The 16,967-nt window shown below is 46.2% G+C and overlaps 1 protein-coding gene across 5 annotated transcripts in view; it reads left to right on the forward strand.

The window, feature by feature from the left end:
* Positions 1–6,460: 6,460 nt before the first annotated feature.
* Positions 6,461–16,967, forward strand: part of ELAC2 (elaC ribonuclease Z 2) — a 28,086-nt gene continuing 17,579 nt past the window's right edge. Inside the window, exons 1-8 of one of the 5 annotated variants that reach the window (XM_008954748.5) lie at positions 6,461–9,252; positions 9,832–9,882; positions 10,021–10,091; positions 11,129–11,193; positions 12,465–12,522; positions 13,681–13,749; positions 15,168–15,287; positions 16,279–16,337. In XM_008954748.5, coding sequence (XP_008952996.2) covers positions 9,008–9,252; positions 9,832–9,882; positions 10,021–10,091; positions 11,129–11,193; positions 12,465–12,522; positions 13,681–13,749; positions 15,168–15,287; positions 16,279–16,337 — 738 coding nt within the window. In that variant the 5' untranslated portion in view covers positions 6,461–9,007. Of the gene's footprint in view, positions 9,389–9,831; positions 9,883–10,020; positions 10,092–11,128; positions 11,194–12,464; positions 12,523–13,680; positions 13,750–15,167; positions 15,288–16,278; positions 16,338–16,967 lie in introns of all 5 variants that reach the window. The other 4 variants (XM_003829381.5, XM_034942360.3, XM_055101609.2 and 1 more) reach the window with 4 other exon arrangements.

A 16,967-nucleotide genomic window follows, 5' to 3' on the forward strand; every position in this document is an offset into this window, starting at 1 on the left:
TGATTCCTGAATATTGTTTACCCCTGACTACACCCGTCATCCATCAGCAGGCTCTGAGGGTTCCGTGTAAAACCAGGTCCTGATCTGTCCACTTCTCTTCATCTCTGCCATTCCCACCTCAGTCCAGGTTACAAGCCCGCCCCTACAGGCCCACTGTGCCCCTGGGTCCTCCCCGCCTCCTCTCCACACAGCGGCATGAGCCAGCCTCTGAAAATGAAAACCTGATCATTCCACTGTCCACTCATATACCCTCTGGGGGCTTCCTGTTCCCTTAGAATGATATACAAACTCCTTGTCACTTCCCCTATTGAAGCCTAGAAAGACATATAACAGTCTAGAAAGACATATAACAAGTAAATGATGACAATTTGGTGTGTTAACTGCCAGAAAAAGAAATGGGAAAGCATTCTGAACCTGGGGAGACTGAGAGAGATTGAGAGAGGAAAGGGGGAGAGAGAAGAGAAGAAAAGAGAGAGAAAGAGAAGGAGAGGGAGAAAGAAAAAAGGGAAACGAGGGAGCAAGGGAAAGAGAAAGAGGGGGAAAGAGAGAAAGGGGCCGGGCATGGTGGATCACGCCTGTAATCCCAGCACTTTGGGAGGCCGAGGTTGGCAGATCACTTGAGCCAAGGAGTTTGAAACCAGCCTGGCCAACGTGGCAAAACCTCATCTCTACTAAAAATACAAAAATTAGCTGGGTGTGGTGGTGCAAGCCTGTAGTCCCAGCTAATTGGGAGGCTGAGGTGGGAGGATCGCTTGAACTTGGGAGGCGGAGGTTGTAGTGAATCGAGATCTCGCCACTGCACTCCAGCCTGGATGACAGAGTGAGACCCTGTCTCGAAAGAAAGAAAGAAAGAAAGAAAGAAAGAAAGAAAGAAAGAAAGAAAGAAAGAAAGAAAGAAAGAAAGAAAGAAAGAAAGGAAGGAAGGAAGAAAGAAAGAAGAAAGAGAGAGAAAGAAAGAAAGAAAGAGAGGGAGAAAGAAAGGAAGGAAGGGGCAAAGAGAAGGAGAAAATGGGAGAAAGGGATGGGGAGACAGAAAAGGGGAGTGAGGGAGAGTGAGGAAGAAAGAAAGGAGAGGGAGAGAAAGAGAAAGGAAAAAGAGGAAGGGAGGAAGAGAAAGGGAAGGAGAGAGTGAAAAGGAAAGAGAGAGGGAAGAGAGGGAGCAAGGGAGGGAGAGAGAGAAGGAAAGAAAGAACAGGAAGGAGAGAAAGGGAGGGGAAGAGAGAAAAGGGAAGAGAGAGAAGAAAGAGGAAGAATGAGGGAGAAAGAAGAGAGGGGGAGGAAGGAAGGGAGACAGAGAAAGGAGAGAGAAGAGAGGGAGGGAATGAGGTTGAGGGAGAGAGGGGGCTGGAAAGGGAGGGAGAGGATGGGGGAAAGGAGAAGGAGGGAGAGATGCCTATTCCTTCCCTCTGCTACCTCCTTTCATCCTCATGGCAATCCTGGAGGGCAAGGTGCAGAGTGGCTAAGACATTTGCCCAAGGTTACCTGGCTACTCTGGGTCAGGTTCAGCACCCCAAAGTCCATGAACCCCTGACTGCACCACACCGTCTTCACATAAGCCAGCCGCACCACCCTCACCCTTCTCCCTGGACAGCTCCTGACACCCCGGGTTATTACTGTCTCCACACGGGACACCTTGACACACCTAGGCTCACCTCCGGGATACCTCCAGGGAGCACGGGATCCTGCACCAGCATTGCTCAAATGCAAGTAACATAAAGAATCCAATTAAATGAAAGACACACACGTACACACACTCACACACACACATGCTCACACACACAGACACATACATACACACACATACACACACAAACATATATACACATGTACACGCAATCACACAAATGCACAACCAACACATACACATACACACACACACACAGACACACACACAACACATACAGAAACACACACCCCACACACATACACACACACAGACACACATATACACACAACACACACACGCACACACGCACACATACACAGACACACATAACACATACACACAGGCGCACACACACACGTTGAGGCCCCTGAGAACGTATCTCTGAGCTCCAGTTTGAGTGAAGAATTAAACAGTAAACTCTGGTCCTTTTGGGATCATCTGGCACCATTAGCGCCATAACCAGGAATGCAAATGTGGACACCGACTCGAGGGGCATTCCTAGTTATTTAAGGGTCCTCCTCAGCCCTGCAGTGATTGTGTGCATGATTTTAGAATACCTTCAGTGGAAAGTGCTAAACTGAAGAATTCTAGAATTCTCAGATCCCTGAGAATAAATCAACAAACTCGCAGGGATCTGAGATCCCTCCTCCTGGCTCCGCCTTCCCCAGGGCCTGCGCTTCTGCGCCCTCTAGTGACCAAGGGCGCGTATCGCACTCCTCTAGGACCTGATTCTGCGCCCCCTCCTCTGACCCGGGAGAACTGGAGGCAGGGCTGCAGGATGAAAGGATAAAAGGAAACCTCCAAGGCCCTTCATGTTGTGACTTTCGCCGACTGCCAGCCTCCTCGCCGACCCTCCTTCATCCTACTTCATCCTGAATGTATCCTACAGTAATAGCAACTGTTTGAGGCGAAATAGTGGCTTGGGAGGAACGTGAACTCAGGAACTAAGCAGCTAGGGTGTGCGTGCTAGTTGCATTACTTAATTTTGTAATCTTGTGCAAGTTAAGCCCTTTCAGCCTCAGTTTCTCATCTGTACAATGAGAATAGTAATAGGCTACACCTCACAAGAGCGCTAGGAGGAGCAGGTGATCTGGACACGTGTGTGGAAAGTGTGCCTATGATGAAGTGAACCCTCAGTGAACTGCTGTGTATCCTATCGCTTCTTGGCACACTCCTACCTTTCCTGTCTCCATGCTGCCCGCTCTGGATAGAATACCCTTCCTCATCTTGCCATCCTGGAAATCTCTCAATTTTTTCAAAATCCTAATCGTGCCATATGTTCTGTGAGAAGCCTTCTCTGACACCATTTTTTTTTTTTTTTTTTTTTAGACGGAGTCTCGCTCTGTCGCTCAGGCTGGAGTGCAGTGGCGTGATCCCAGCTCACTGCAACCTCCACCTCCCGAGTTCAAGCAATTCTCCTGCCTCAGCCTCCCCAGTAGCTGGGATTACAGGCACCCGCCACCACGCCTAATTTTTGAATTTTTAGTAGAGACAGGGTTTCACCATGTTGGCCAGGCTGGTCAAAACTCACTTGTTGAAGCCGTAACCCCCAGTACCTCAGGATGTCACTACATTTGGAGATAGGGCCTTTAAGGAGGTGATTAATTAAACGAGGCTGTTAGGGTAGATCCTAATCCAAGCTCACCGGTGTCCCTATAAGAAGAGGAGATTAGGACACACAAGACACACCAGGGCATGTGAGCACACAGGAAAGACCACATTAAGGTACCGCAAGAGGAAGGCCATTTGCAAGCCAAGGAGAGAGGCCTCAGGAGAGACCAGCCCTGCCCACACTTTGATCTTAGACTTTCAACCTCCAGAACTGAGAAAATTGAAGTCTTGGGGAAGCCACTCAGTCTGTGGTATTTTGGGATGGCAACCTGGGGCGACTCGGGCTGGGCAGATGCTCCATGCCCTCAGCAAAGACTCGCTGAGCTCCACAAATTCCTGGGCACCGTGCTTGGCCCTGAGGATCTAAAGGTAATAAAGCTTGGGTGGCATTAATTATGGCAGAGCTGCAACCGCTCCAAGCCTGAGCCAGGCTGAGCTACTTTCCTTTCTTCTTTCTTTCTGGTTCCCGGTGTACAGTTATGCATCACTTAATGGCAAGGATACGTTCTGGGAAATGCCTTGTTAGGGAAATTTGTCATTGCGCAAACATCACAGAGGGCACAAACACAAACGTACATGATACAGCTTACTGCACACCTGTGCTGTATGGTACAACCTACTGCGCCTAGGCTACAAACCAGGCTTCATGTGACTGTACTAAATACTGCAGGCAATTGCAACACAATGGCAAGTATTTGTGTCTAAATCTATCTAAACATGGAAAAGATATAGTGAAAATGTGGTATAAAAAATCAACACCTGAGCTGGGCGCTGTGGCTCACACCTATGATCCCAGCACTTTGGGAGGCTGAGGTGGGTGGATCTCTTGAGGTCGGGAGTTCGAGGCTAGCCTGACCAACACGGAGAAACCCTATCTCTACTAAAAATACAAAAAAACCAGCCGGGTGTGATGGTGCATGCCTGTAATCCCAGCTACTCGGGAGGCTGAGGCAGGTGAATTGCTTGAACCCAGGAGGTGGAGGTTGTGGTGAGCCGAGATCGTGCCATTGCACTCCAGCCTGGGCCACAAGAGTGAAACTCCATCTCAAAAAAAGAAAGAAGAAAGAAAGAAAGAAAGAAAGAGAGAGAGAGAGAGAGAAAGAAAGAGAGAGAGAGAGAAAGAAAGAAAGAAAATTAGCACCTGAATAAGGCACTTACCATGAATGGAACTTGCAGGATTGTAAGTTGCCCGGGGTGCATCAGTGAGTGAATGTGAAGGTCTAGGACATTGCTGTACATGACTGCAGACTTTTTTTTTTTTTTTTTGAGACTGAGTCTCGCTCTGTTGCCCAGGCTGGAGTGCAATGGCATGATCTTGGCTCACTGCAACCTCCGCCTCCCGGGTTCAAGTGATTCTCCTGCCTTAGCCTCCTGAGCAGCTGGGGTTACGGGTGCCCACCACCACGCCTAGCTAATTTTTGTATTTTTAGTGGAGACGGGGTTTCGCCGTGTTGGCCAGGCTGCTCTCGAACTCCTGACCTCAAGTCATCCACCCGCCTGGGCCTCCCAAAGTGCTGGGATTACAGTTGTGAGCCATCGTGCCCAGCCCAAAGTAACTTTTGTTTCAAAAACCAATTCTCCCTCTGATGCATTGTGGCCATCAAGTTTGGAGTTGTTGGGTTTCTAGGGCTCTAAACCAGAAACACCTCAGACCCAGTGAAGACAAAAGCATCCCTGTCCTGATTCTATTATAATGTTTTCCTGTGTGCCCTGGGGCCCCATCCCCGTGCCCAAGACACCAACTTTCTGAGCTTTCTGAGACCTTGTTCGTCTTTCTGTACACCAAGGTCTCAGTACAGCATCTAGAACCCTAGAAGAGTGTCTAGAAACTCGTGTGTGTGTGTGTGAGTGTACTGAATGAATCAGTGAATGAAAGTCTGTGTGGAGAAAGCCAGAGGGTATTTCAGACAGGGTCCCAAAGTATGTGTCCCTTGGTCAGATCACCAGATCTTGGGGATCCCAGGAACTGCCCCAGCTTTGTAGGTACAAAAGTCTGATTTATAAATATACCCAAGAGATGGCCACATATGAGTGGACTAGCTTATGGCAACCATACTTACAAGCGTGTACAGCAGAAAGTCAAGTTATAAATTATACCTTTGTAACTACAGGCATATGAAAATGTACTGCTCCCAGCATTCATTGGCCAGATTATTCTGCCTGGCAGCCACCTCTTCATAGGACCCCCCCACCCCGTAGGATAATCAGAGGGTTCCAAGAAAGCCTGGACTTTTCCACGTCAAGGGCTCTTTTGCAATGTGACTTTGATACTTCTCCCCTCAAGAGGTAGAATATAATTTTCCTCCCTTTGAATCTAGGTGGGTGCTGTCTGTGTCTTGCGTTGACTTCTGGGCCTTATTCTTCAGCAGCACTGCGATTTCATTTCATCCTTTTGGAGGCTGACCACCATTCAGAGAAGCTCAGCCTAACTACTGAATGTGGACAGTCTACATGGATGGAGAGGCAATGGGAAATGAACCAAAGCACCCCCAGCAGAGCCAGTACCCAGGACCCACACCTGTGAGTGTGGGTTCCACTCCCATTGAGCCACCCAGCAGCCACTGCAAGGAGCAGAGACAGGCTATTCTTACTAAACACAACCGTGACCAACAAAAGGACTGAAAGTGATTTCAAGCCACAAGCTGCCCATATACAAAATGGATAACAAAAAGAGACTCAAACCAAGAGGAAGTGGCTGTATTATATTAATTGTTAATATCACTGACTTCTGAAAGTCTGTCGCCTCGATTTCCACTTTCTCTGCTCTCCCGATGGTCAGGCTGCCTCTACTCCAGCAAGTCCAGAGACACTTTTCTGTTTCAGACTCTCTGAACTATCCTTTTGGAGGTACCAGTCACACCAATCCCCTTCAGAAAACACATACATTGTTGTCTTGATTGAATTTTAGGCCCTGCTTAGTTGTAAACTGAAAACCTCATTTAAGCTACTGGTTTGCTTCTAATTTCCTAGTATTTATTGTCTGCCACAAGCCAGACTCTGTCCTAGGAGCTAATGATACAGCAGAGGACCAGATAGACAAATCCCAGGCTCATGAAATTTACATTCCAGTATAACCTCAGATTGAAGAAGTACTGGCTATTGTCTTCATATACCAGGAATAAAAATATGACCCAGAGCATAAGTGCAGAAAGTACACTGGGCCCTAGAAACAACCTAAATAGCATCCAGCCCTAAGAATTTTATATAAGTAGATGACCAAAAGTGATTCCTCCTATAATTTTGAGATAAGTAGTTTGAGATTACCCAACAGATAGATATGCACATAGGGCACCGATAAAATAGAGGAACCAATGTATTTTTGTTTGTGAAATTTGATATATTTTTTAAAAGGATCAAAGCAGTCATCACAGGAAAAAAATCAGTATTTTATTTATTGCACTACACTTTTTAAAAGCAGTTTTAATGAATTAATTTTTTTTTTTTTTTTTTTTTTTTTGTAGAGAGTGTCTCACTCTGTCAGCCAGGCTGGAGTAAAGTGGTATGATCATAGCTCACTGCAGCCTCAAACCCCTGGGTTCATGTGATCCTCCTGTCTCAGGCTTCAGAGTAGCTGGGACAACAGGTGCATGCCACCATGTCCAGCTAATTGTTACTTATTTATTTTTAAATTTTTTAGTATTTTTTGGTAGAGATGAGGTCTCGCTTTGTTGCCAGAGCTGCTTTGTTTGTTTGTTTTTGAGATGGAATCTCCCTCCGTCGCCCAGGCTGGAGTGCAATGGCGTGATCTTGGCTCACTGCAACCTCTGTCTCCGGGATTCAAGTGATTCTCCTGCCTCAGCCTCCCCAGTAGCTGGGATTACAGGCACATGCAACCACTCCCGGCTAATTTTTGTGTTTTTAGTAGAGACGGGGTTTCATCATGTTGGCCAGGCTGGTCTCAAACTCCTGACCTCAGGTGATCCACCTGCCTCGGCCTCCCAAAGTGCTGGGATTACAGGCATAAGCCACCATGCCTGGCCACAGAGCAGGTTTTGAACTACTAGCCTGAAGCTATTCTCCCGCCTTGGCCTCCCAAAGTGCTGGGATTACAGATATGTGCCACGGTGCCCAGGCTTTAAGCAACTTTTAAAAACTATCATTTTTATTTCAAATACTTATGGAGATGGTGGTATGATAATCTTTTCAGTTTGTAACACCCTCTAACTGTGTAAAGTAGATCTGAAGTGTTTTCCTGACCCTCACTGGGATGGTTATTTCAAGTACAAAACGTTTTCACACCGTGGGTGATAATCTTCCATAAAAAATTTCATATTTGAATGAAAACAGCTCAAGAAATACACTAATGAGCAAAAATATATGGGGAAAGAGGAACGTGTAGTTTTGACTTAACTGAAGAAACCAAGAGGAAACTGGTCTCCATATGAAAATGTGATCCTAGAAAGTCAGGTGTCAAGATTTTCGAGTAGGAATCTACATGACTTGAATCTCCCTTACTTCCTGAATAAAAGTGACATCTTTCAGTATTTATTTAAAAAAATCATATGTCAGTGGAGCTTCCAGGTAAATTATCTTTAAAAAATCATATTTGAGTGGAGCTTCCAGGTAAATTATCTTCCTCTTTTAAGGGAGCTCCCTGTATTTCTAGCGGCTTTAACTGATATCCCTTTCAGTGAGAAATCCTCATTAGCTACATAAGAGGGGACTGGGTGTTTTTTTCAAAAAGCTGGTATTGGGACATCTACCTCTGTGATGTCCCTGGTCAGCTATATTGTCTAGGAGTTGAACCATTTTGTATTAATTTTCTATCATTTACTGGGTGCCTCTTCTGTGACAGTGCCACTCAAAGGGCTATTGATATATTATCAGGTGACTGAATTCTATATTCTGAAGTAGGAGATATTGTTATTGCTGTTATTACATTTTACAGATAAGAAAGCTGAGGCTCTGAGAGGTCAAGATCACGCAGCTAACAAATGAGCCAAGACTCTTGCTTTAGAGCTTGTCCTCTATTCTTGCTTTTCTTTCCAAAAAACACTACAATTTTTGTTTTGTTTTGTTTTGTTTTGAGACAGGGTCTCGATCTGTCACCCAGGCTGGAGTGCAGTGGCGCGATTTCGACTCACCGCAACCTCCGCCTCCGCGCTTAAGCGATTCTCCTGCCTCAGCCTCCCGAGTAGCTGGGACTACAAGCTCGGGACACCACGTAAAAATGATCAAGTTCTAACATGTATGCATACGAATTACAATGGAAATAAAATTAGCAAAGCGCTTATGCTAATGCTCAATACAATTGATTTCCTCACATTTAATCCTCACAACCACTACAACCACCTCTAACTCAAGCTCTGAGGGACTGACGTGCCCTGAGGACACAGCTCTTATCTGGTGGGAACAGGAGCGTTTTGGCGAAACTCCAAACTCCTAGGACCCGCCTTCCCCAGGAAGGCTTTTCCTGGCACTGTGCTTCCGGAAGTCCCGCCCCAGGAGAAAAACAGCTTCCGGAAAAAATTGCGGCCGGGAATCCGGAACAGAACTAGGGGCGGGGCCGCTTGAGACGCTCTAGTATTCCTCTACTCTATGGCCGCTGTCAATTGACAAGTCCCGAGCGGTAAAGCTCCTTTCTATTGGATGAGCAGCCTCGCGTAGGCGGGAAGCTCGGTGCACGGCGCGCTGATTGGCTGGATCCGCCATGCGGAGCGGCTAGGTGGTGCACGGGGAACGCGGGCGTAGGTGACCGGCGGCTTTCTCAGTTTTGGTGGAGACGGGCGCATGTGGGCGCTTTGCTCGCTGCTGCGGTCCGCGGCCGGACGCACCATGTCGCAGGGACGCACCATATCGCAGGCACCCGCCCGCCGCGGGCGGCCGCGCAAGGACCCGCTGCGGCACCTGCGCACGCGAGAGAAGCGCGGACCGTCGGGGTGCTCCGGCGGCCCAAACACCGTGTACCTGCAGGTGGTGGCAGCGGGTAGCCGGGACTCGGGCGCCGCGCTCTACGTCTTCTCCGAGTTCAACCGGTCAGTCAACGAGCCACGCCCCGTCCCGCTGGGCCCTCAGTGCGGCGCAGCCTCTGAGCATCGGGGCACCTCCCAGGGCTTCGGCTTCCCTACTTCACACATGTGGTTCACTGTTGCGGGGGTTCGTGGAGTTATGGTGGGTGGGAAATCCGAGATTCTTTGCATCCATGTGATTTCTGGGGATCTGTGAAGAACTTCAGACGTGGGTCTGAGCGTCCTTTTCCCAACCCTTGGGCCCCGGCCTGGCTGTCAGCACTTTCGGAGCTCCACCCTCTTCCGTGCACCCCAAGGCCAGTGTGTCGTTGTTAGCGTGTGGGGTGGACAGATCTTGTGTGTAGCCGGTGGTGGAGAAAGGACTCATTTTGTCCTAGCACCCACACACACTGGCCCCCACTCCTCTCCACCTCTGCTAAGGAGGGCTCAAAACCCACCAGCATAAATGTGGCTCGGTAGTCCAACGTGGACTTTTAATTTTTTTTCTTTTTTTTTTTCCAGAGTCTACAATAAAACATCTAATTGGTGTCAGAGAGTTTACAGAATAAAACCTTCTGAATGTCTTGTGTAATGTGTGTCTTGTAGGTATCTCTTCAACTGTGGAGAAGGCGTTCAGAGACTCATGCAGGAGCACAAGTGAGTCAGTCTCTTGCTTTCGGAGGGGGAGTTGATTACGGGGCTTGAAAGCCGAAATGTGAGGCCAGTTGTTTTTTATAGCAAAAGTGGCCCTTGTTCTGTTCCTGTTATCCTGTTTAAATGTTTTCTCATTCTTAGGTTAAAGGTTGCTCGCCTGGACAACATATTCCTGACACGAATGCACTGGTCTAATATTGGGGGCTTAAGTGGTGAGTATATTCTTTGCAGTGTCAGAGGCTGGTGGGAAGTCTCTGGGATTTTAACCGGCTTTACCATTTTTCCAAGTCTGGGGTGGGCAGCTACTTTTTTTTTTTTTTTTTTTTTTTTTTTTTTGGTCAGTGGCGTGATCTTGGCTCACTGCAACCTTTGCCTTCTGGGCTCAGGTGATCCCCTCACCTCAGCCTCCCAAATAGCTGGGACCACACGTGTGCCCCATCACACCTGGCTAATTTTTTTGTATTTTTTGTAGCGACGGGGTTTTGCTGTGTTGCCCAGGCTGGTCTCAGACTTCTGCGATCCTCCTGTCTCGGCCTCCCAAAGTGCTGGGATTACAGGCATGAGCCACCGCACCTGGCCTGGAATTCTTTTTATACCAGCCCAGTCAGCAGCAGCACAGAGCATTAAAAGCTGTGACTCAGGATAACAGATTTTAATTTGGATACCACCTCTTAAGTGTTACCATCCACTTAGTTTCTTGCGTTGCGGGGACAGAGATTTGTGGCAGTAAACTGGAGAGTCTAGCAGTGGTGATTACAGTTAATATGTTTACCGCAGACACCATTGGCACATTGGCAGCCACACACATACCCACTGTCCAGATTACCCTGTCATTTATGTCTATCAACCGGAAGGTCAGGATTGTGTTGCAGCCAAATTGTGTGGGCTTGGTGGCATGGACCGGAAGGAGTGAAGTGTTAGACCAGTCTCCCTTCTCAGGGCTGAGACTAGGGTGAGGCACTTAGGGTGCCAGCCCTTCACTTGCATGATTCCTTACATTTTGCACACTGGGTGCCTTGCTGCTTCACCCTAGTGACAGCTCAGCCCATTCTAGAGGCATTTAAAGAATATTTGGTGTCTGTTACACCTCTAGCTGGCATCACTTCTGCTCTGTACATCTTCCCTGGTTATACTTCCAAAGCTGGAAGGTGGAGATGTAGATAAATAGTTGGATTAGTACGGGGTGCTCCTCCTGTTAGTGACGACAGGTCAAATTGATGAGAGATCTGATTTTATGCATCTTTTTTAGGAATGATTCTTACTTTAAAGGAAACCGGGCTTCCAAAGTGTGTACTTTCTGGACCTCCACAACTGGTGAGTCTTTCCTGACACATCTTTCAAAAGCAATCTTTCCTTTTGTAATATCAGTAACAAGAATTTTCCTTTTTGCAAATCAGTCTTCTGCCCTCCAGAGATACCTGGTCGTTGAAACGCTTCCCCTTTCAAGTTAAAAAGACCTGAGTTCTGATTAACTATGTGACCTTGATCAAGTTACTTTACCTTTCTGAGCTTTAGTTTATTCATCTATAAGATGACTATCACGTTTCATAGAGTTGTTAAAGATTAAAGGACGTAGCAGCACATGTAAAGCACTAAATCACTTTATTAGATATATGTTTGGCACCAAGTAGGCACACAAGAAAGGGCAGCTTTTGTTTTTATTCAATAAATTTCTGACATCTTCTTACCTTTCAGTCCAGCTTATTACACTCTTGAGAAGGCATGTGTGTGTTGTTGAATATAACAGTTCATTTTCCAGTCCTTAAGAAGAAAGTCACCAAGACCTGTTAAGTCTTTCCCCAAAATAACGTTTGAAATCCATCCATTTGTCTCTTATTGAGGCCTTCCTTATTTCTGTTTTCTATGCCTGTAAACTACAATAGCCTCCCATATTCATTCTCGCCTTCCTGTAATCCATCTGCCACACAGCAGCCAGAGAGGTCACTTTAAGACAGAAAAGTAGTGTGTCACTTGCCACCCTAAAGCCCTTCATGGGCTCCCCATTGCAATACAATCAAAACACCTTGATATGGCCTACAAGTCCTGTAGGCCCCGGCCGCTACCCACACTTCCATCTGTACCCATCGCTGAACTGCAGCTGCATGGGCTGACTCTCATGTCCCTCTAACTCCCTGGCTACTTCAGGACTTTCGCCCTTCCGCAGGTTCCCTCTGCCTCTTCTAATTGCTGCCTATATTGTTACTGAACCTTCAGGGCTCAGCTAGAGGGTCATCTACTCCAGAACTGTCTCTTCTTCTCTAGACAAGTTGGATCCCAGCCCTCTGTATTTTTCATTTTCCTTGCAGAGCACTTAGCATAATGCCACTAAGCTGTTTCTGTTATCATGTTTCCTTTTGTCTCCTCCACTGGCCTGATTAGAGCAAGGCCTCCATCTCTTTTTCCTGCTATATCCTTGGCATCTGATATAATGGATACTCAGTAAATATTTGTAATAAATGATGTTCAAAATATTTACTAAGCTTTGTTTTATGTTGATACCTATTGGTAACCTTTTAAATACTTGAATAGTTGCTGTGTTCTACATTTGTTCAACCATAACTGCTCATTTCTTTGTTTTTCATTAGGAAAAATACCTCGAAGCAATCAAAATATTTTCTGGTCCATTGAAAGGAATAGAACTGGGTATGTCTTTGTCTGTGACTCATCCTCTGCTATTTCTAACTTACATATGCCCTGACCTCTCAAATTAGAATCCATTAAAAACATCAACATTAAACCTCAAAATCAAATGCTTCATCACCACGAGATTTTTTTTTTTTTTTTTTGGATAGAGTCTTGCTTTCTTACCAGGCTGGAGTGCAGTGGCATGATCTCGGCTCACTGCAACCTCCACCTCCTGGGTTCAAGCCATTCTCCCACCTCAGCCTCCCGAGTAGCTAGTACTACAGGCGCACACCACCATGCTCAGCTAATTTTTTGTATTTTTAATAGAGACGGGGTTTCACCATGTTGGCCAGGATAGTCTCGATCTCTTGACCTTGTGATCTGCCCGCCTCAGCCTCCCAAAATGAGCTACCATGCGGCTGGAGATGGGATTTCTAAATAGTGACATTTTCTGTGTTCCCACCTCATGCTGTAAAAATAGGGGCCAGGTGGGCAGGAGTGATTGAACAGCTGATGCATGCCTGTGTACATGCTGTGTGGCATTCTCCATCCAGACAGCAGGGCTCCTGCCTCAGTTCCAGAGGTGCTTCTCGTCGTTGAGTTGCTTTGAGTTGGGGGCGGGGGTGACAAGGGGCCCCTAGAGGTTTTGTGGCCAACTTTGTACATTGAAACGCAGCTCCAGCTGTGCAGGGGGGCTTACGACCTCTTGATGGGAAGAGGCCTCACTGAGGATGCTAATAGGGCTCTTGTCCTGGCACTGGTGTGCATCTGTGGCTTGTTAATACTCCTGTTTTATAGAAACACTAATACTTTGTTTCAAAATATACATCAGCTCTTCTGGTTTGCGATGATAGGTTCCCTGGCTTCACTATTCTGTTTGTTAACTTGGGTCTCTGAAAGTTGAGTACTAGTTTCTTGTTTTTCAATTTTTAACAGATAGTCACCAAAGATTATAATGTCTTTTCATCTGGCTGTAGTAAATATAAATGGTTGACCAAAATACACTTTTCTTTATTTCCTAAAAATGGTAATCTCCTTAGAAAGTCTGGTTTTCGTGTCAGATTCCCACCATAATTCTGAGGCAATTCAGTTGCTCGTGGTTGGTGATCCTGAAGTTACTCTTCCCACACATCTTCACTAATGCAATCACTTTGCTGTTGTGTGGTTTTCTTGTAGCTGTGCGGCCCCACTCTGCCCCAGAATACGAGGATGAAACCATGACAGTTTACCAGATCCCCATACACAGTGAGTATGAAAGCCAGGTTTCCCAGGAGGAGGGTGTACGTCCTGAGTGAAGAAAACATGGGTGAAAATAGAAACTGAACACTTGCTGTGGGCTCCCTGTTTTGTGTTCTGAACATGATTAGAAAATTGAGTTGAGGAATGAAGATACGGCTCCTGCCCTGGCTTATAAACTTACAGATGTCTAACTTATGCCTAATGATAGTGATTATGCTTTGGAATATTAGATAATCAAGCACTGTTGGTAAATAGATTGCATTCAAGTTTGCACATTCATTGCTTGGAGGTTTTTTCCCACAGGCGTAATACCCTCTTTTGATCAGACGATCATGAAGAGGTTTGCACAGATAGATTTTTTAAAATAAATAATGATTACAGCAACCTAAAAGAAGTGTTGTTGGGGGTTAGAAGCTCCTGCAAATTCCGAAGTATCAGGGCCAGATGACGTGGTCTTAGCTTAGGAAAAGAGTCAGTCTTGTCCTTGAGCTTGGCTAAAGACATTCATGTCTGGTTTTACTTACATGTGAAGAGAGTACCAAGCAGTTAGGGGTATTTCCTTGTTAGTACTAACTAATGTCATGCTTACCAAGTAGTGCTGATGGGTGACAGACCAGAGCACCCAGCAAACGCCAGAGAAGTCCAGTACCTGGCGAGGAGATGAGGCTTACACTGACTGAAGGCAGAAGGCAGCAGGGAGGAGAGGAATGTGCCGGAGCAATGGCACAAGTGCTCCTAGGCCAGTGCTGTGATGAGCTGATCAGCACTCCCATTGCCTGGCTTGCTCCTCCTGCTCAGATGCCTTCTTTCACCTGACCCCTGCTGTAGCCACCCCCAGCCTGAGTTGCATCCACCTGTTTGTTGTCCATTTCCTGTTCTTCGCTCCATGGCATGTGACAGTTAACTTTCATATGTGATTTGCGTGATCGATGTTAACATGCTCAGTTTTGCTGATCACTGTTTTTTCAGTGTCCAGCGGCCCTCAGTGAGTGAACTTATGTTCATTCTCATTGCAGCTGTGCTTTAGCTTCTTAGAGCAGCAAATTTTTTTCCCTTGATCTTGAGCCTTAACTAAATGTAAAATGAGGCTCCTTCTTGAGATAGGTACCCTTTGGGCCTATGTGTTGTAGCGGGAGTGATGATAATAAATACGCATGTCTACAACCCACATGCTGTTTAGATAACACGTTGTTGAGTTGGTACTGTGGCCGAGGCTGTGAGCTAAGCAGAAACATAAACATTAATAGGACATAGGTGCAGCCCAGAAACCAGGTAGGAAGTTAACTAACTAGTTATTTCCTGCTGTATAGTAAAAGGTGTGCTGATTTAATTGGCGTTCTGGCATTCCCACGTATGAACGTCTGGGCCTTGGCTGTCAGCCCACCTTGTGCAGTGTGTAATTTGGTGGTGTCTGTACTGACCAGGTGAACAGAGGAGGGGAAAGCACCAACCATGGCAGAGTCCAGAAAGGCCTCTCAGCAGGCTCAGTCCAGAGCGATCTTCAGACTCCGAGTCAAATGAAAATGAGCCACACCTTCCACATGGTAATAGTATAAACAAAACAGAGCAGCAGAAAGGCTTGCGTTTTCTTAATTCTCTGCCTCTTAATGCTTGTAGAGAGTCATTATTGTAAGAGAGCCACGTGTGTAAACAGATCCTTCTTCCTGGGCTTACTATAACTTGGCCCGTGGGGAGAATGAGAAGGGTTGTTGTAAAGGTGGCAGCCTGGAACTTTAATAATGACCAGTCCACAGTTTTGGCCACCCAGGGTCTGGGTAGGCCCAAAACTGTGTTCTGTTTTCCCAGAGGAGAACAGGGCCTGACAAACGGATTCATTTTGTGTTTTTCATTAATGTAACATTTATGCAAATTTTCCATTAATGTGGAAACTATAACTGCTAAGCCAGTGAGACAGTCAGATCAGTGAGAGGCTCTGCACATCTTCCAGAATGACAGCCCACTGGGAAACGGAGTTAAAAGTCCATGATTAGATGTAGCTCAGGAGTTGGGCCGCTTCGGGAGTTTGTTGTCCTTAACAGAAGGCCAGCGTTGGCAAAGCTCGGCAGCTCCTCTTTCTGTCCTGAGGTCTTGTCTAGTGACTGAGAACAGGCTGACCCCTATGTGCTGTCTTTGTTTGGATGGCACCGGGTAAAGACTGACACCAGCATTTTCTCTGCAGGCCTTTGAACTTTTGTGTTATTTCATATATTATATGTGTTATAAAGCACATTACAATATATTTTTCTCTGTCTTCTCCAGTCCTAGGTGAAATGTGTCATTTAAAAAAAATTTCACTTGCCATTCTAAAGTTTTTCTGGTGAGAGTTTTGTGTTTTTCATTTACGCAAACACATCTCCACATAAGTAGGGAAAAAAAGTCTTCTTGAGTATATTAGTGTCTTCAGCCTCTGTATTGGGACAGTAGCGTCCATTAATTTTTATGTGAAGTGAAATTAGGTATCGGGTCATAATCAGTCTGTGAGGTCTTCACAGCTTTCACATTTACCTTGTGATAATCAAGTGTGTTTTTCCTCAGGTGTTAGCCAGAGAAGAGGGGTCAGGGACTCTTCCCTGGTCGTAGCTTTCATCTGTAAGGTAAGGAAGACTTTCCGGAGGGCTGTACATGACTGGGGTCTTGGTCAGCGACCTCTGGTTTGCACTTTTTCATTAATTTGAGGGTAGGCACTCCTGTTACCTGAGACAAGAAGAGATAGCAGATCTTCAGAAAAGCTGATGGAAGGCCGGGTGCAGTGGCTCACGCCTATAATCCCAGCACTTTGGGAGTCCAAGGCAGGTGGATCACGAGGTCAGGAGTTCGAGACCAGCCTGACCAATGTGGTGAAACCCTGTCTGTACTAAAAATACAAAAATTAGCTGGGTGTGGTGGCGCATGCCTGTAATCCCAGCTACTTGAGAGGCCAAGGCAAGAGAATCACTTGAACACAGGAGGCGGAGGTTGCAGTGAGTTGAGATTGCACCATTGCACTCCAGCCTGGGTGACAGAGCAAGACTCTCTCTCAAAGAAAAAAAAAAAATTCGATAGAAATGACACTGGCAGTGAGCCTGCAACAAGTATTACTACTGACCTTTCATAATTGTCATCACTTGTAGGTTTCAGAGTTTAGATGCTCTGTTTCTCAAAATAACCCCATACTTTTATTTCCTTTTAAATTTTTTTCCAGTGCCCTGTCAGCCTCCGTACGTTTTTTTTTTTTTTTTTTTTTG

The sequence above is a fragment of the Pan paniscus genome, chromosome 19 (assembly GCF_029289425.2).
Source record: "Pan paniscus chromosome 19, NHGRI_mPanPan1-v2.0_pri, whole genome shotgun sequence".
Taxonomy (NCBI): domain Eukaryota; kingdom Metazoa; phylum Chordata; class Mammalia; order Primates; family Hominidae; genus Pan; species Pan paniscus.